The sequence below is a fragment of the Pleurodeles waltl genome, chromosome 7 (assembly GCF_031143425.1).
Source record: "Pleurodeles waltl isolate 20211129_DDA chromosome 7, aPleWal1.hap1.20221129, whole genome shotgun sequence".
NCBI classification, from domain to species: domain Eukaryota; kingdom Metazoa; phylum Chordata; class Amphibia; order Caudata; family Salamandridae; genus Pleurodeles; species Pleurodeles waltl.
The window spans coordinates 1,373,043,832-1,373,063,822 of NC_090446.1; the positions used below are offsets into that span (position 1 = coordinate 1,373,043,832).

General features: G+C 45.3%; 1 protein-coding gene across 1 annotated transcript in view; it reads right to left on the reverse strand.

Annotated features, from left to right (window-relative positions):
• Positions 1-19,991, reverse strand: part of LOC138247410 (tubby protein homolog) — a 186,095-nt gene that overhangs the window by 82,160 nt on the left and 83,944 nt on the right. Inside the window, exons 4-5 of the mRNA XM_069202048.1 lie at positions 15,111-15,162; positions 2,653-2,806 (exon numbers count right to left, since the gene is read on the reverse strand). Coding sequence (XP_069058149.1) covers positions 2,653-2,806; positions 15,111-15,162 — 206 coding nt within the window. The remainder of the gene's footprint in view (positions 1-2,652; positions 2,807-15,110; positions 15,163-19,991) is intronic.

A 19,991-nucleotide genomic window follows, 5' to 3' on the forward strand; every position in this document is an offset into this window, starting at 1 on the left:
TGGATAGACAGTGCAGGGGGCTACAGGGGGACCCCTGCCCTGCCCATGCTCCATGCAGACAGTACACATTCCGAGGGTGTTGGTGTGCTACGCTATTGGCCTCAGCTCCTTTAAGGGAGCCGAGACCAATAGCATAGCACTGTTTCCACCGGTCTGACAAGTGGGCCTTGAAAATTCCTTACTACCTCTATTCTCTACCCTTCCCTGAACCTACAACCGCTATTACATTTGCCTTTGCCCTAAAAGATAATTATTGATCCCTGCACCCTAGAAACTATTCACTAACCCCGTGTAACACTCATCCTGAGTCCTAAAAACTAATTAGTAACCTGGTGCAATGCACATCTGTGCACCCAAAATACTAATTAGTAATCCGGTACAATAGCCATCCATGCGCCATAAAAACTCAGTAGTATTCTGGTGGGATACCCACACCTGCATACTAAAAATGAATCATTAACTTCGTGCAATATCCATACCTGCACCCTAAAAATGTACCAGTATTCTGGTGCAACACCCACTCATGAACTTTAAAAACTAAATAGTAACCCAGTGTGATATCTAGATCTATGCCCTAAAAAATAATTATTTAAGCAGAGCCCCACGCTTGCCACCCCTACGAAGCCTAAGATCAGAACAATCAAAAACATATTTACATTTTTAAGTTTGAAAAAATAAATGTTTGAATAAAGCATTGTAGTACACTACCCAAGCAACCACTATAAAATACAACCAAAACAATATTTGAAATTATAAAATTAATTAAGATTTCCAAATAAATATTAAATTTAAACTAACACAATTCAAGAAACTTCCCACCCAGGACCCAAAAATATCAAACAGCCCCAAAAAATAAAAAACTATCCAAATAAAAAATAATTGAATATTTCTAAAACAATTAAGTTATTTCAATAAAATTAAAACTGACCCACCAAAAACCCTCTAAAATCCAACAACCCACAGAATAAATAACATAAATAACATGTGAAAAATGTTATTATAACATAAAATAAATTACAAATATCAAAACGAAATTAAAAATGTAAATGTGAATTAAGTATAAATATCAATAGACTTCCCAATAAAATACACTGCCCTCCCAAACCCCCATAAAGACCAAACCAGAACTATAAATAACATAATTATATTTTATAATTTTAAATATATTAAATTCACAAATAAATAATCATTTAAAATGTAATTTAATAAATGTCCCATCCTACCCCCAAAATAGCTAGCAACACCAAAAATAACACTAATTTTAAAAAACTAATTCAACTACAAAAATTATATAATTCTTAAAAAAATAATACAATTTGTTACACTATCCACCCAAAAGCACTATAAACCCCAAAACCTGGATAATAAATTACATAAATGCATTTTAATTGTAAATCATTCCAGAAAATTGTTCTAAAATTTTAAAACAGTAATTGAAAAAACACAAATATATATTTAAAAATATTACAACTTTAACAATTGTAAATATATTTTTTTAAATAATACCAAAAAAGAATGCAACTGGATATGCTACCGACCCTAATCCTCTACAATACCCAACACTTGAAAACATGAAATACATTATTTTAAAAAATCACATAAAATTATTTACCAGAAAAGCACAAACCAACTTTAAATATATGTGTATATATATATATGTATATATATGTATATATATACGAGACTGTGGGTGTGTATAAAAATACAAACATATTCAACATTCAAATAAGCACCATACAATTATATATATACTAATAGTTTTCAATTCTTTAAAATTAATAATATTATACAAATATTATACAATATTTAAGCTTTAGATATTAAAACTTTGTTATTGTATAAAATAAAAAACCTATAAACTCAACCAACGATAATACCTACCTCAGTCTAATTATACTCCATAATATTCTGGCTTTCATATTTAGTACCACTGATATTCTCACTTCAATATTAAGGATGCACCCCACTTACTGAGTGCTCGCTGCTTCATGCCTGTAGATTAGGGTACTAGCATAACCATCTCCCCTGAGCTGGCATTGGACTCGCTATCCTGGGACAATGAAGTACTACAACAGTGAACTTGAAGGTACAAAGTCAGCAGGAGCCTGAACTACCATTGTGAGCACCCTCTACAGTGTCCCAAGCCTACTGCACAGTCAGTGTGAATGTAAGATACCAGAGCCTCTTTCAGACCTTGGCCCTCTATCAGATGATGTACCTGAGGGGAGGCCTAGGCCTGCCCTCAGGAAACGCCCTCAGTGGGAACCTATTGCCTTTCATGGGAGAAGCCCACAGTATTAGTCCTCTCTCACTTGATGTTAACATTTAACACCTGCACTGTCTCTCGGGTGATGCTCTCATTAGGAGCCTATGCTAGTGGTTTCAAGCCTGTGGTCCGGGGCCCCTAGGGGTCTGTGAAGCCCACTCAGGGGGTCCGTGACTGCTTGGAAAATTAAATAATATTAACAGATTAGGTCCTCAGCTTTCAGTAATTACTCAGTGGGGGGTCCCCTGATTCCAATAATGATTCAGAGGGGGTACCTGGGTTCCAGTAATGATAAACGGGGGTCCACAGAAGTCAAATGGGTGGGAAACACTGGCCTATGCCATTTCTCTGGAGATGCATTTTGTAGAGGTCTGGATTGCTCTTACCCTCAGGAATGCTGAGACTGCCACTGTGGTCTAAAAGCAGACACTGGTCCTCAGGTTTGCGACCACGGCGGGGTTTCACTCTGGAATCTGGATTTGCCTGGACCATGAGAGGTTCCTGCCTCTTCCGCCTCTGCTTCTTTTCAAAGAGGGTTCGCTGATGGGGGAAAGAAATAGTAAGTTTCAAATCAAATTGCATTTGCTTTTAACTTCTAGAAACATATGCTGATTATTAATATAACAGATCTTTATAAATCACTGCACACACTGTACCATGTTACAACTCTTATACGAAACGTAATAGCTACAATGTGCAGAGACAGCCCTGGTAGATTCTTGGGGCCACATGTACGTAGCATTTTGCACTTCGCAAACAGCGAATTGGGCCATTTGCGACATGCAGAATGCACTTTGGGATGTTCAGACCCATTTTTGCAATTCGGTAAACTATTTACTGAATCGCAAAAAGGGATTGCGAGTCACAATTAGGAAGGTGTGTTCCCTTTCTAATTGCGAGTCGCAGTCCCATGTATGATTGTTTTGTGACCGCGAATGCAGTCGCAAAACAAGCGCAGTTAGCACCGGTGTCACACTGGTGCTAGCCCATTTGCAAAAGGGAAGGGGTCCCATGGGACCCCTTCCCCTTTGTAAATGGCAGTAAAAACTTTTCATTTTTTGTTTTTGAAATGCATCTTGTTTTCCTTTGAGGAAAACGGGCTGCATTAAAAAAAACTGCTTTATTTAAAAGCAGTCACAGACATGGTGGTCTGCTGTCTCTGGCAGGCCACCATCCATGTGAGGGCGGCCATTCCCAAGGGGGTTCGCAAATTGCGACCTACCTCATGAATATTCATGAGGTAGGGCATTTGCAACCCCATTGCGAATCGCAAACAGTGTCATTGACACTGTTTAACATAAGGTTTTGCAACTCGCAAATTGCGAGTCTTTCTGACTAGCATTTTGCGAGTCGCAAATCCAATCTTTCGTACATGTAGCCCCTAGTTCCTCACAGATATACACAAAACATTGGCAGGTCTAAACACTGTATGCTTACACAGAGTAGTGGCAGGTCTGGTACATAAGTGGATCCTCATTGCTTCATATATTGCAGTAGAAGGTCAGACTAGTGCATAGATCCGTATGGACAAGCACAATGTTGTGCCATTTTTAAAGATATGTGAGTCCCTTAAGGCACACATAAAGTATTACTGAATTTGGGGGATAATTGGATTGCCACAGAGACATACAGTGTTCTGCCATCTTTGATAGATACCTAAATATATATCGACAGGTGCTGTGCAATGCTACTTTCCAAGTTCTGTCTCTATGGATACATACAGTGCCATGAGATTTGTGATGGTACCTACATTCTAAAAAGAAAATATAGAGCGCATGCTAAGCTCGAGAGGTGCCTGGCCTCTTATAGACTCATATATTGCAGTGAAATACTTAGTACCTACTTGAACACATATTTACACATACAGAGCAATGCAATGTTTGGTAGATGCTTATTTAATCATTTATGTGGTACATGGAACATGAGCTGAGCTTTTCTGTCAGAAATGACATCACATGATTATCATCAGTATTGTAAGTCATCCTTTCTGAAAGTGAGTGGTGGACAGCAATAACCAGAATTCCCAAGATGTCTTGCTATTGCCCCATGCCAACTCTCTCAGTGCACTTACTGGTGTAGTAGACTCCTTGACCTTTATATACACACTGTGCAAATAGACTGCTGAAGAATTGCCTGAGTTAGGTGTAGCACTACTTCTTTGCAGCAATGTTCACACTTTATTTTTAGCATCTGGCTATTGAAAATTTTAGCTATCTGTTGTGTGTGCTAATAAGATCAAGCATGGGTCACAGCATATTGTGGATGGATACATTGTGCTAACAACTTCATAATACATTGTCAGTGACATGGATAGACAGTGCACTTCCTACATTCATTTTCTACTTCACAATTTCACAGACACAGAATAATAACACCACACTGTCCCTACTGTGTGTATTATAGGTATTCTTCTTTCGTGCTTGTGACATCAATCACTGCAGTGCAAGCCAGACACATTGGCATTGCCAATGCATGTTTTCTTTTGAGATGCAGCAGAGGATTTCACTGTGCAGGTGGATTTCTTGCTGCATAAAGATACACTTAAACTGCTTATTATAGAGAGACTCCTCAACAAACCAATCTGCATGCAGTCACTGGTATCAAATAAGAAAAGGGGAAGAGCAGGCTGGCCGGGACAGGACACTGAACTTTAGTCAAAACAAAAAAGAGATAGGGGATTTTTAATTCTGTTTGTCAAGAGAAAAAGTATTGAATCGCTATTTAAATCAGTCAGTAAACCATGGCCCCTCTACAGAAAGAAGATTATGCTTCCCTTACCTATGATCTGTTCCTATCAAAGAAGCTTATCTGTCTCCCACCAAAATGACATACCCATCACACAGAAATAAAAGCCTTGTATACAAAGAGCCAATGAAGTTAATACTTAAATTTTCATGCTGATAACATAATCACAAAATATGCAGCTCTGCGAAGCAGTTCTTACCACCAACTCAGTGGTGCTGGTGCAGTTTTTAGAGTGGGCGTGCGGTTCAAGCATAGATATTTTAAACTGTTTCTGACAAACACAAAAAATGCTGCCGCAAAATAAACCTTTGAAGGGCCCCTATATTGTTTATTCTTCATCTAAACTTTCTCAGGTTTTATGGGAGTGCTGCAGCACCTCATGCACCCGTAGTTCCAGTGCCACTGCCACCAAAAGAAACAAGCATTTGCAATGCCACGGGTCTCGCATTTGCTCGAGTTAGAGCTATTAGCATTGTAAACACCTAACCAGACTTTTCTTGCCACATAAATTGAAAGAAAAAAAATGAGCACGATTGCACTATGTAAAACCCAGCACTATTGCGCTGCGTGGAAAATAAAAAGATAAAGTAGTGCAGAAACCAGGCTGAAAACATGAAGCCTTGTATGTTTTCAATAGCTTGGCCGGTGCGCTCGAGGAGGAGGGCTAGCCACCGGAAAAGGCATGACGTATGCATGCCTTTCACTAATGAAATCAAGAGGATTTTAAAAGGCAAGCCCACGAACCAATAAAAGTGACAGGCGTGACATGGGCGTGATTAAAAGCCCAAAGAGAGATTACAACCGGGATAGAGCGCTTGTGCGCGCGACCCTAAAAATATAGCATCCTAGCATTGTGTACTGTAGCAAACACTCTCTCTCTTTGGACTGAGGGAAGACTGGCATATTCTACAGGCTTTCAGCAGGAGAAAGTGACATTATTCTTTCTATGTTTTTATTACTCCGCGGATTTTAAGAACTTTGACAACTTATCCCTATTCAACTACCCACATCTAGCCGCGGTATTTATTGAAAAGATATCTCTTCAACCTACCCAGTTTTTATGCATTTAATGTTTCTAGTCCCCTGTATTATCTGAAAAATAATTTCTATGTGCTTAATAATAAAAGGAGTTTTGTTTGAATTTTGAACTTGCAGTTCTGGTGTTTGCCTCGTCGTTCTCCACAACTGTTGTTTCAGGTTCCTGACAGTTGATGTGCTGGTCCTAAGCCAATCACTACTGAGAGAACTAGCCCCTTGTAAAATGTAAAGCCATCGAGGGTCAGGGGACCTTTAAGGAGCATGTTCTGGAACTCTGTACAGTAGAGACTAAGCCTAGGCTCATCTAAACACTAAATTGTAAAATTCTTCATATCTACAATGTTTAAGCATGCAGGAAAAGTGCATTTTAGTAAAGATTGTTTCTGTAATTTATTATCCATACTGTAATTGTTGACTTTGTATTTTAATACCCTTTTTACATTGCATTTCAAAGCACTTACAGTTTTTTGCTGATTTGTCTCACTGCCCAGGGCAGTGCTGAATTGTCCTAAGTTAAGGCTTGCCAGTGTATCAACCTTGGAAGGATAACAGAGCTGGCACTGCCCGCAACCTGCAGAACACACACAGTCTGTGCAGCAAGTGCCTAACCTGCTGAGCTATTTTACCAGGTCTGCGTGTGTTTTCTGCGAAAAGACTGTGGAAACTCGGTTCCAATCCCATCTTCCCCATTTGACCAGGTTGTTGGGTTCTGGGTAACCTTTTATACCTAGTTGCCCCTTAGCTGCACAAACTGCCACATAACTCCTTATTACCAGATTAAAGAGAAGTATCATGGGCAATATGGGAAACGCATGCTTTAGTGTTGAGTACAATTGAGACCTTCTGGCTGCTTAGAAAAAAAAAATCGTACACACTCAGCAGCCCGACCGGTGGTAGGTAAGCTAGAAAAGCAGTGCAGTTCCGCAGTTGAATTGAAAGGATTGTGCAGAGGACAAGGAGGAAAGTCTGAGCAAAGAAAACATTCCAAAACGGCTGCTGGCACAGAAGAGTGGGTCAAAGTCAACACATGGAGGGCAGCAGGGCCACAAGCTACCCAACCAGGCAAGACTCAACAAGACACCCAGGAGGAGGAGCAGCACCTTCCTCTGCACCTGATGTCACAACTGGTACTAAGCACCCTGCAGCCATCACAAGGCTGGTCGAGGAGTTTCTCAATCCAGGTCAGAGGTCACACAGGGTCACCTGAACTCAGGGTGGCCAGGCGTCCAGGATTTGCGGGAACAGTCCCGGTTTTTCACTAGCTGTCCCTGCAGATTTTGAGAAATGTAGCTTATGTCCTGGTTTTTAGAGGGAGTTGACTGAAAACAGAGGAAGGTGCGTTTTTATGTTTTCCAAAGCAGGGATTGTTAGCAGCTGTTGTAAGAAAGCAATTTAATTAACAGGCATGATACTGCCTTTAAAAGTTGCATTTCATTTATGTTCTTAGTGACTCTTCTGTAATTCTATAATGATGAGCGCTGTCATTCTGTGGCTCGTAGTCCTTTCTCTATTTTTGCAAAATGTCCCAGTTTTGGGCTGTAAAAATCTGGTCACCCTACCTGAGCTGCAAACAAGAGCAACTGCAGCCACCCAGGCAGGGCCACCAGCCACTCACAGTTTGGCAGGCGGGTTACTCTGTCACTGATGTGCCGGGTATCCTTTCTTGCATTCATACAAGTGCCATAGAATATAATGCACTTGTGATAAAGTGGGTGGGATATCCATCACGTTCATGGCGGGGTAAACTTTCGACAAACTCTAAATCAGCCCCTTTGTTGCTGCTTCCCATGGTGAAAATCACCAGGCCACGACATACACTGCTGTGCCAGGCCTGGAGGAGCCCGGACCCTGACTTCCGGGGGTGATTACAGAGCTACCTGGACCCTTACAGAGCAGTGACTGTCCTGGAACATATCTGAGCCCTTGCAGACACCCAGAGCTGTGCAGTGTCTGTCTCATAAGTTATGCAGTGGAGGGCCGGGTGTGGTAGGGGCGCGGACACACAAACACACACACACACTCATACACTCTCTTTCTCTCTTATTTCTCCTGCTCTCACTCTTTCTCCCTCTCAATCACTACCAGGCTGGGATACATCTGGCTTCTTCCACAAACATACAATGACATCATTTGGAAGATCCTGCCGTTTCAAGTCCCTCACCTTGACCCTCACACTTGCACCACCCAAGCAGTGACTGGGATTTCTCACCCTAGCGAGGTGCACGCTGCTGCTGCGTGCTCCGTGTGCGGACTTCATGTTATGTCGTAGCATGGAATGGTCCAACTGGGAGGGGATTTCATCCCACTCCATGCATTGTTTCCCCATGCCTCCTGCTGTGAAGGTGGTGTGCCCCTGACGTAAGGGGCGAGTAAATAAACAAGGGCTGCAGTTTGGCGCCAAAGCAGTATGAAATTAATCTGGTGTCTTGTCATCTGTGCACGTCCAGCTTGTAATACAACAAATTGGTGCCGAGCGTGGGCATCCCCCGCCCCATCGCGCACAGTGTTTCCTTACCGAGTTTGAGTGAATGCCCCTTGGCAGCCCCATGGCAGTGTTGTGCCCCCACCTGTCGGGGGTGGTTAACAGCGCATCCTGCGCCATGGTGCTTGGTGGCCAGAGGCATTGGAGCAGTGCTCTCGGCAGCGGAGCCAAGCGCGCACTGCCTAAAAGATCTGTGGCCCTGCCACCCTCACTCTCCACGTGCTGTAGGGAGGTGAACTGAAGTCCAGCACATGGCCTGCCCTGCCGGCAGCAGAGTGAGGAGATCGGATCTCATCTGTTCTCCCAGGGTGGCCTATTTGTCAGAGGACAGGCATCTGCTGGGCTGCTGCTACTGAACAATCAGTAAGTGATCAAGGCATCCCCAGCCACGGGTGGTCTGGGTGTCACCCAGGTGGAAGGGAGGCTGCATCCCAAAGAAAAGTGTAAAGACAGTCATTCCCCCAGGGGCCCATCCCTAGTCAAAATTAACAATTTCACTGACTACAGTCTACCCTAAGGAGGGCCTGCTAGGAAGAAACTGTATAATACAGACAAGAGCGCAGGGACCTCATTACTGGGATTGGCCAAACGTTTATCACCAGACAGACCACTGGGAGGGGTCTGACATCACGTGTGCCGCACAATGTCATCCATACCTGCGCTAGAACCCTTCATAATCGACTGCCAACCATCAGCCCAGGTAGCTAGGTGGAAAGAATGGGTTGAGAGACTGGAAACATACTTTGCGGCCATCGCTTTAAACAACGACTGATGCCGTCCCATGATCTTACATCTGGGAGGGGTGGCCATCCACAAAATTAGTAAGGCTTTCATAGAGGAAGGGCCACCTTTCACGTACCAGTCACTAAAAAGAGCCCTCACAGCCTACTTTGAACCATTAGCCAACCCGGATTACGAAAGGTTCCTCCTGCGTCAGGCTAAACAGCTCCCTGAGGAGTCGGTGGACACCTTCTACGCAAGACTCTGGGAATTGGCGAACACCTGCACCCTGCTGGATGCAGAAGAGGAGATTCAAGCACAATTCATCCAAGGCTGTCACTCAGTAAAGTTAAGGGAGAACATTCTACAAGTACCGGGGATGTCTATGGCAAACATGCTCATGCTGGGGAGATCCAAGGATCTAACAAAGGTACGTGCAGCTCACATGGAGGCAGCCCTGCAACGACCGGTAAAAACTGAACCTGTGAACGCTGTTACCTCTGCCTACGCGGGCTAAAAGAAATCACACCAGAGGTCAAGCGCAGCAACCCAAGCCTGCTACAAATTTTGGAGGGTCATGTCCTCATCAAGGACAGTGCCCTGCCCAGGGGAAATGGTGTACCGACTGTAATAAACCAAACCACTTTGCCAAGGTCTGCAGGCCCGCCTCCTCCAAGAAGCCAAATCAATCCAAGATAATACAGGCTGCACAGATCCACACATCAGATGAAGGCGATGGAGGCATGGATCACGACGAATCAGAAGTTACCGTCCATGTGTTTCATGCCATGCAACCAGGAGGCGGTCCCAGGAAGTGCATCCCGAAATGCAACATACGAGTGGGGGGCAAGCCAGTCGTAGCCCTCATAGACACAGGAGCCTCAATCAATATCATGGCTCTCCAAGTAAAGAAGACACTCAAACTTAGACAGATGCTTCGCCCCACCACCACAAAAGTGTTTGTGTTTGGGTCATCTACTCCACTTCCACTGACAGGAGTTTCAGGACCGACATCACGCATGGGGCTCAGACTGTTAGCACCAACATCTACATCACCACGACTGGTTCTGGTATGCTGCTGAGCTGCCGGACGGCAGAGAAGCTGGGTCTGGTGTCATTTGCGTTTAGTGTACATCAAGAAAGTACTGAAGGGTTGATAGCAGAACACTCCCAGCTGTTCAACAGAATCAGGTGTTTGAAAGAAAGACTGATACACCTCCACATTGACCAGTCCATTCAACCAGTGGCCCTGAAATATTGCAGGGTCGCCTTCCATCTATGCCCCAAAGAGGAGGAGGAGTTGTGAAAACTGGAAGCAGCCAGCATCATTGAGCGAGTGGAGGGACCCACACCTTGGGTTTCGCCGAATGTGGTCACCCGAAAGCCCAAACAGCCTGGGGAGGTGAGGATCTGTGTAGACATGAGGCGGCCCAATGCCGCTATTCGTTGTGAATGCCTCCTAACCCCAAACATTGACAACATCATGGCCGAAGTGAGTGGATCTAGGTGGGTCTCAAAAATGGACCTGAGGGCAGGCTACGAACCAGCCCATGCTTGACCCCCAATCCAGAGCCATCACCACATTTTCCACACATGTGCGACTCCGAAGGTACACCCGCCTCAGCTTTGGGATTTCCAGCACCGCTGAGGTGTTTCAGAACACCATATGAGGGGTACTAGTAGGGATGGATGGGGTCAATAACGTAAGTGATGACTTACTGGTACATGACCCTACAATGGAAGGACACCTTGAAAGACTTTGAGCCACATTCAAGCGCCTCCAAGAGCATGGCTTAACGCTGCACAGAGAAAAGAGTGTGTTTCTACAGACTCACATTGCTTTCTTCAGTTATCACTTCTCTGATAAAGGAGTAATGCCAGACCTGGAGAAGGTAAAAGACATTCAGATTGCGCCTGCACCCACCTCTGTCACTGGTGTCCGTAGCTTTCTTTGCATGGTCACGTACAGTGGCAGATTCATTCAGAATCTGGCATTTCTCACTGCTCCTCTCCAAGAACTGACAAAGACCAATGCTCCCTGGGAGTGGGGATCCGCCCAGGAAAGTGCCTTCCATGCAACCAAGAATGCACTGACAGCTCATACCACGTTGAGGTATTGTGATCCGGCCTAAGAGTCTGAACTGTCTGTGATGCAAGTCCGGTGGCCTATGTCAGTCAAGCCTTAATGGAGATGGAACAACGATACTCCCTTATTGAAAAAGAGGCCATTGCGGTCCATTGGGGTTGTCCTCATTTTCACCTCTATCTATATGGCCAGCCTTTCACAGCGGTGACAGACCACAAACTGCTTGTTCTGCTTTTCAACAGGGCCACATCCACTTCCCCTCCTCGGATAGAAAAGTGGAGTCTACAATAACAAGAATATCAGCTCATGGTGATATATCGACCAGGATCCCAAAATCCCACAGACTATCTATTGAGGCATGTCAGTCCGGCCTCAGCTCAAGAGGAGGGCGAGGCGGAAGCTGTGGAGGATTACATCCGTTTGGTGGTCGAGTAATCGCGACCATTACCGGTGTCAATGCTGGTGTTCACGGGGCTACACATGAGGATTAATGCCTCCAACTTGCCATAGTGGCTGTCTGTACAGGGCGGTGGTATGAGAGGGTACATAATCTTTCAAGAAGGATTGAGGAGGCTTGGAAACACATTAGCTACTCTGCATCATGTCCGACAGGACCTGTCGGTGTCGCTGGAGTGGTGTTTGCTCCGGGGGCTGCGACTGGTTGTTCCCCAGTCTTTGCAATCATGCATAGTGGATTTGGGTCATGCGGCTCACCAAGGCGTTGTCAAGACGAAAGCAAGACTAAACTGCAAACTATGGTTCCCAGGACTGGATCACCACGTGAAAAGAGTGGTGTGACACTGTCACTTTTGTCAGGTTGTGTGCCCCTCTGAGCCTTCAGCACCTATAATCACCAAACCAATCCCATCCAGGCCCTGGAATCGGGCCACTGCCGACCTGGGTGCCTTACCTGACGGCCGGCACATGCTGGTGGTCATTGATGACTTTTCCAAGTATCCCGAGGTGGAGATACTGGACACGACCACAGCCGGGCTGGTCTTTCCTCGTTTGGAAAAAATCATGGTTACTCATGGCATCATTGAGGAGCTCAGGACGGACAATGGCCCACCGTTTTCCAGTCAAGAATTTGCAGAGTATCTCGCTCTGCATGGCATTGCCCATTCGAAAATCACTCCCTGCTGGCCTCAAGCCAATGGTTAAGCTGAGCACTTCATGCGAACCTTGAATAAAGTCCTGAGGATTGTACTGGCCAAGGGACACAATAGACTGTGCCCTGTATGCATTTCATAGGGAGTATAGAATCACAGCCCACACTACCACAAAAATATCACCAAGCTCTTTGTGCATGAACAGACAGGTGGAAGACATCATCCCGCATTGTGATGTTCCTACTGCGCTGCAGGAACAAGCGAGTGAGAGATTGCGTCAGCCTGGATCTGCCAACGATCGAGTGTCAAGAAGGAGAAGAGCTAGAGTTTTGCCTCTTCAAGTAGGTGACCAGGTGTTAGTCAGGAACAGGCATCCAGGTGGGAAGTTTAGACTGTTGTGAGGATCCGAGGCACCATGGTCACTGCAGCAAAAGGCCAAGAGTCTGTGACTCCGACCATTTCATTTTTCAAGTGCTACCGGTCTGAGACCGCTCTTTCGGACGCCGGTGCCACCACACCACCCAACGACTCCGATGGTATGGAGTCTGAGGATGATTGCCTCAGCACCCAGTGGTTCGGGTCACGACACTCCGAGGTGATTCTCCAGAAGACAGTCTGGGTTCTCAAGGGGACCCATCCGACGGATGAGAGGGGGGTCGCCAGCAAAAAACACCTGGGCTAAACGGTTCTGAAGAGGCTGTGGTGAGTGTTCCTCTGTGGGCTAATGCTGGGAGATACCATCTCAGGCCTCGGCCGTTACAGTCCAGTAAGCTGCAAGGCTTTGTATTGATCTCATGAGGCATTGTGCAGAGTAGTTTTCGTATTGATATGGGTGGTACGACGACTTGCCAAAAGGATGTCTGATGAGCTCTGGTCATTGCAATTGGCCTTGTTTAGTTTTGCATTACTCTTCTGTGTATTTCCATTTTATTTTTGCTTGGAATAAAGGAGGAATGTTATGTCATAGCATGGAATGGTCCAACTGGGAGGGGATTCCATCCCACTCCATGCATTGTTTCCTCCTGCTGTGAAGTTGGTGTGCTCCTGACGTAAGGGGCGAGTAAATAAATAAGGGCTTCGGTTTGGCACCAAGGCAATATGAAAGTAATTCGGTGTCCTGTCATCTGTTCAGTGTGTTACCGAGCGCCACGTCAGGCCGGTAACACAACAATGTAGACCCCGCCACAGCATACCTTATCGGAGAGTCTAACTTTCGACTTTCTTTTTTGACACTTCCAACCCTGCCACCAGCACCGTGCCACTGTCCACCCTGATACTGTCCACAATGACACTGTTTATCCTGACACACACTGCACTGTGAAACTACCAGTTCACCCGGCACTGCCCACCCAGCCTGACACTGTCCCCTCGATCATAGTTCACCATTACACTACAGAAGATGACACTGCCCACCCTGACACTGTCCACCCACTCTGACACTGCCCACCCAGAATCTGTTCGCCCAGACACGGGCAGCCATGAAATGCAGACCTAGGCACTTTTTGCACTGACGCTACGCACACTGACACTGTCCACCCATCCTGACACAGCCCACGAACCCTAACATTCCCCAATCCGTCAGTGCCTGCTGATACTGACCAAGCAGATACTCACCAGTTTAACAATGTAGACCCAGGCACTGTGCAGCACAGCCTGACAATGCCTACCTGAAACCATACAGGCACTACTGGCCTGAAACTATAGAGCTGCATAGTGGCAAGCATAACACAGCAGACCTTAACACAGTCAACCCTGATACTGTTCAACCACAGTGACACCCGGGCACTCATGACCCCGCCACCCCCACCAACTGCCCACCCTGACACAGAATGCCTGAATGCCCTTTGCGGTCAACGCTTCACAAATTCCTTCTGAGTACTTCAACATGTGGGGGTATGGCACTCACAGAAGATCATTCTAGACATACACACAGGGCAGTGCCAGGCCTGGCAGATACCTTGATTATTCCGGATATACACACAGTATAGCTGGCGGGAAGAATACCGTGACTACTGTAGGCATACACACAGAGCAGTGCCAGGTTTGAACACTACTTTGGTAGTGCATACATTAACACAGATCGGTGGTAGGCCTGAAGGAGATAATGGTTATTCTAGGCATGCACACAGAAGTGCGAGGCAGAAAGTATACTGTGATTTTTCTAAACACACACACAGAGCAGTGCCAGGCCTGAATAATACTGTAACTAATCTAGCCATACACATAGAGCAGTGCCAGGCCTGGTAGATACCTTGATTGATCTTGACATACGCACAGAGCAGTGCCAGGCCTGAAGCACACCGTGATTATTCTAGACTAACACACACTGTAGTGCCAGGCCTGGTGGATACAGTGATTATTCTAGGCATACACACATAGCAGTGCCAGGCCTTAAGCCTATCATGATTATTCTAGACATAACAGTGCCAGGCTTGGCAGATACCTTGATTAATTGAAGCATACACACAGAGCAGTGCCAAGCCTGGTTGATACCTTGATTAATCTAGACATACACACGGAGCAGTGCCAGGCCTGAAGCATACCTAGATTATTCTAGACATACACACAGAGCAGTGCCATACCTGATAGATACAGTAATTATTCTGGACAATCACACAGAGCTTGATAAACACCAGAGTATTGTTGACATATACAAAGAGATACCTGAATTTCCAGACGTTGCTGCCTCAGGCTGAGATGCTCATCGTCGGTCAAGCTGCAGTAGTCCAGAGTGGAGTAAGATTGGTCACACAGGAAAAAGAAAGAAAGAAATTGGTTTGTGAAAATGCAACGTGTCCACCCTTTCTGCTTCTAGACCCAAGGCGGCGCCATCTTGTGGGTGGGGCTTCTGGCAGCACTGTATTGTTTTATTGCTGTGTCTGCTGGTGCAGTAACCAACAAACACATCCTTCCTTTCCCTTAGTGCAAACAGGGCACAGGCAGGAGTGTTGTGCAGGCGCAGGGGCAGGAGCAGAGAGTACAGGGGCAGGCGGCCAGCCGTAGGAAAGAGCGTCAAAATCAGGATGAGGCCAATCAGCTGCGGGTGCACACTACTGGGATAGGAGCGGAATCTAGTGGCTGAAAGCATGGTACAGAAAGGGGTAAGAACGGAGAGACAGAAACCGGGAGTTTATAGCGCAAAGAATAGGACATTGTGTATCCAGGTGCAGTATCCAGGAGTGTAGGGCGGGACAGGCCGGGTACAGGATAACAGGACAAGGCCCTGCAGGGCTCAAAAGAACAGGGTAAACAGAGGCGTACAAATCAGAAGTAAAAGTACATGGCAAGGCCAGGATCACCTGGCCATAAGTTAAAAATCTGAAAGCAAAGATTGAAAACATAGCCATTTGAAATAAAAATGTCTAAAATGTAGCCGCATACAGACTTTATTTTACATTTATAGCGAGTCTGAATGTCCCAGTATATATTCAATAAGGTATAAAATCTGTAAACATTTCATTAACCCTAATCGTGACGCTTACCCTCGCCTACCCTTATCATTACATGTTCCCATACCCGTACTCTCACCCTAGCCTTCAAGCTAATAAAACACCAGTATCAACCTTTCATGGCCCTAACCTTAGTTCAAGCCCTGCCACTTACCGTATCGCTAATGATGAAGCAGAAAATGAAGGTTTTGATTTATTAACGCATAAACGTAGTGCTGATATAATCGTGTGTGGCATTAACCGAATTAATAAAGATTGTACGGGGACAAAATGTGCCCTCAGAGTAGTTTGCCAACATTTATATGCGTGCTTCATATAACGTGGTGTATTAGAATTGCACTGATCCGACATAATCATAAACGTGTGCTACGATTTGCTCATTTGAAATGCCTTAGCTTAGCATTACTTTAGCGGAGGCTTTGGCCTAGTTGCCTGGTCTCACGGTTTAAATGTTCGTATTTTTCCACTGTGCTATTAAACGTGTATTTCTGCTTGAAGCTGTGCTTTTCCACAGAGACTGTTCACATGCTTATCTTAAAGTTGGTGCCAGCATGGCATATTTTCTCCTTAATTCAAGGTCGGCTTGCAGGTGCGGACAATGGAGGCTCTGAGAGTAAGCTAATGGAGAAACAATGTTGCAACTTGCGTACCCATCTCCAAGGATAATGTATGCTTAAGTAAAAGCTTGAGAACTGTCGTTTTTGATTGGTCAATTTGAAGCTAACCTATGAACCCTCCAATGGAGACCCTACTGGACTTGAACTGTTGTCTATAAAACCCAGGTGCACGAGAGGAAAGCTCTCTCTATCTTCGGACATCCCGCCATTTTGACTTCGTAGCTACTATGACCCATTTTGCTGCGACGCCATTTTGAGAGACTTTGATGCTTTCTCTAGTCGAGAGAAAGAGACTTTAATGATTCTTGCCCTAGAGACTTTAACTTTGATTTGCCCCTTTGCATGAAGTAGTAGCCTTACTTTGCCGCCGTGAGGCAATTGCCCCGTTCACCCCTGCCCCTTTGTTCCGTCCCATGCTGATCGAGAAACGATACCTGTGAGACGAAGAATTCATTGATTGCTGATTGGAATTGGTAAATATGAAAGGAAATTGTAAAATTGCATTGTGTTCCTTTTAGGTAACCGACTGCTGATTTTGATAAGGACCCTAGCTAGGAGTTTTCTAAATTGATGTTGCTAAATTGTTTTTGCATGAATTCCCACATGCTGATGCTAATTTGAGGTTAGACGAGGATTCCATATGTCGCACGATGCAATTTGAGATCTTGTTATGCTGACTAAATGTACGCAATTAGCCCATTGCAGATTATCGTATTAGTGCTTTGCATTGCCACTATCGAATGCCTTGTGATTCAAATGCTACATAGATTACACTTGTTTCGACGTTATGGACAGCTATTAATGTTCATTTATGTTTATCATTTAGTGTTGAGACACATTTATATCGTGCTAGCTTTGTTAATCTAGGGAAATAAATTCACTAACTTTGCAATAAACTGGTGTGGTTATTCCTGGCTGAAAGGTCAGGGTTCGCCGAAATGTATTCTGGATTAATCGTTAAGTGTTATGTTGTTCAAGGTGTTGCTTATGTTTGTTATTGATTATCGATTTGATGAGACTGTTCGATTAATAGTACAGAGAGTTTCCACTTAGTCAAAAGATTCATCGACCTAAAGAGCGTCCGAACGCAGGTAAATTGTTACCACGCTCCGCTCTATCAGTAGATGGTAGCAGAGGATGGTTACGTCTTTTGGGACCCTGTACTATTAAAGTACATGGTGTTGAATTAACGGTTACGCATTTTGAGACCCCATTCGAAAGGTTGAATTTGATTTTTCTTGGATAAAACGATTGACAAGATGATGATGGGCTAGGTCCACCGCGACTTTCCCGGGATCTCGAAGCTTGCGAATGGAGAGAAAGGAGATGTGGAATCAGCGTTGGCGGTACTAGTGATGGTATGAGTGAAGTTAGGGTTTTGCGCTTGCACAGCTTATTGCCGCAGAGTGTGTGAAAAGGTTGCGAGGATTTTCTTTTAAGGATAGCGGAGGTGCGACTCCGAGTGTAGAAGTAGAGAGGTCGTCGAACTTCATAGAGATAGCGGAGGTGCGGCTCCGAGTGTGAGAGTAGGGAAGTCGTCGAACTTCATGTGCGTCTGGCGCTTTGTGCATAAAAAAAAAAAGGTCCACGTGGTTGTTGTTGTTGAGACGGGCCCTGCGAGGTCAAGAGACTCCGGAGTATGTTGATCCATGTTGTGGTCTGGGCGGTTTAGTAGGTTGATCGGGCGTGGTCAACGAGTGGGTACGTGTGTTAGGGAGTGAAAGAAACTTCGACTTCGGGCTTTGACAAGATTCTAAGTGCACTAGAACAGATCATTGACAAGTTGAGAGTAGGTCTGCGGGTCAGATTTGCTTGCGCATGTGGGGACTGAGAAAGACCGAATAGCGGCCGAGGCTGGTGAAAGAGATCGAATAGTGGCCGAGGTTAGTGAAAAGTCCCTAAGGTCCTGAAGCGATTATGTTACCCTTCCTGTAGTAAACCGACAGATCTGTTTTGGTTTTTTTGGTAGCTCGCGATACATGCAAAAAGTTGTTACGGGAGGACCTGAGTGAAGGAAGACTAGCCGCGAGGCTTTGTCAGCCGCAGTGTGTGAGTGTGACGTCACTAAGAGCCGCGCTGGGATAGGTTGGTAGGTGAGACGGGTCGCGCACGGATTGGACGCAGTCCGTGGCACTCGATTGGAAGGGGAAAGGCAGGTGAAGAGTATTCCGGGAATTAAAGTCACCTATTGATTACAAATCTTGTGGAATAACAGTGATCTATTGATTATAAAATTTGTGAATTAAAAGACGAGAAAATGAAATTCCTTAAAGCATTCAGGAGTGCGATGAAGGGGGAGTCATACATTAAAGCGAGCGTAGGAGAGGAAACGCCGCCAGAGGGTACACCAGCTTACATTGTAATGGAGGAAAAAGGGGTAGCTCCGTGTCTTTGGCTAAAGCAATGGCACAAGTGGACAGAGAAACATGGGAGCGTAGCATTCCCGATACATGGGACATTCAATATAAGGGTCCTAGAGAACTTGAGATTCACGATGTATGACATGAAGGTGCCTCCAAGGCCAGCACAGTTTGAGGCTCTAGCAATCTGGGAACTCATGGCTAGACAGCAACAGAAAAACAAGTTTGAAACAAGGATGAGGAAGGTAGAAAAGACACTAGCGGATGCTAGGTGGGATAATGCGCAGAAGGTGTGGAGGTCAGATGTATTGCAGGGAATAAAATTGTTCCCCGCAATTACTAAGGATGAAGAGGAGACAGGTAAGAAAGCTACCTGTAAGACAGACAGGAAGTGTTCCAAGGACAGAGAGGACGAGGAAAAGTTGAGAAAAGAAGAGGAGTTAGAGGATGAGGAATTGATAATGGAGTTGTTGAACGACCGTCCACCACCCTATGCAGAGGATGGACAAGGTCCAAGTACCAGTTCTGCCCCTCCGGCATCGGTACAGAACAGTGAAACGCAGAATCCAGGAGCACCATCGAGATCTAAGGACCCGAGCTTACTGCTCACCCCACAGATACCGCAGGTCAGGAGAATGTATCCAGATGTGCCCGTGTTGAAACCAGCAGAACATTATCAGCCGCAGATGCCAGGGTACTACAGCAGTGATAACAGTGGAGGAATGATTCTAGATCCAACCGTAAGGGGCGTACAGAATGGTTACAACCCAACAATGGCACAAGCTGAATCAACTCAGTTTATGATGCCTCAAAAGCAAATGCAGGGAGGAAATGTTCATGCTCAAATGACGGGGAGTCAGATGGGCATGCCGGCAATGATGGCCCATAATATGGGGATGAACATGCCTCAGAATATGGGAAATGGACAGAATCCAGATGCAATATCACTGCCCATTACCGTAGGTCCAGTGGTACCTCTGTATAGTCAGCCTAACTTAGGCATGAACAGTCAGGGAACAATGCTGCAAAATGGGACAGAAAGAAGGTGCATAGAAAACATTCCAGGGATAACTCCGATAGCGACTCAGCCAACTGGGTGTGGGTCCCTGATGGAATTTA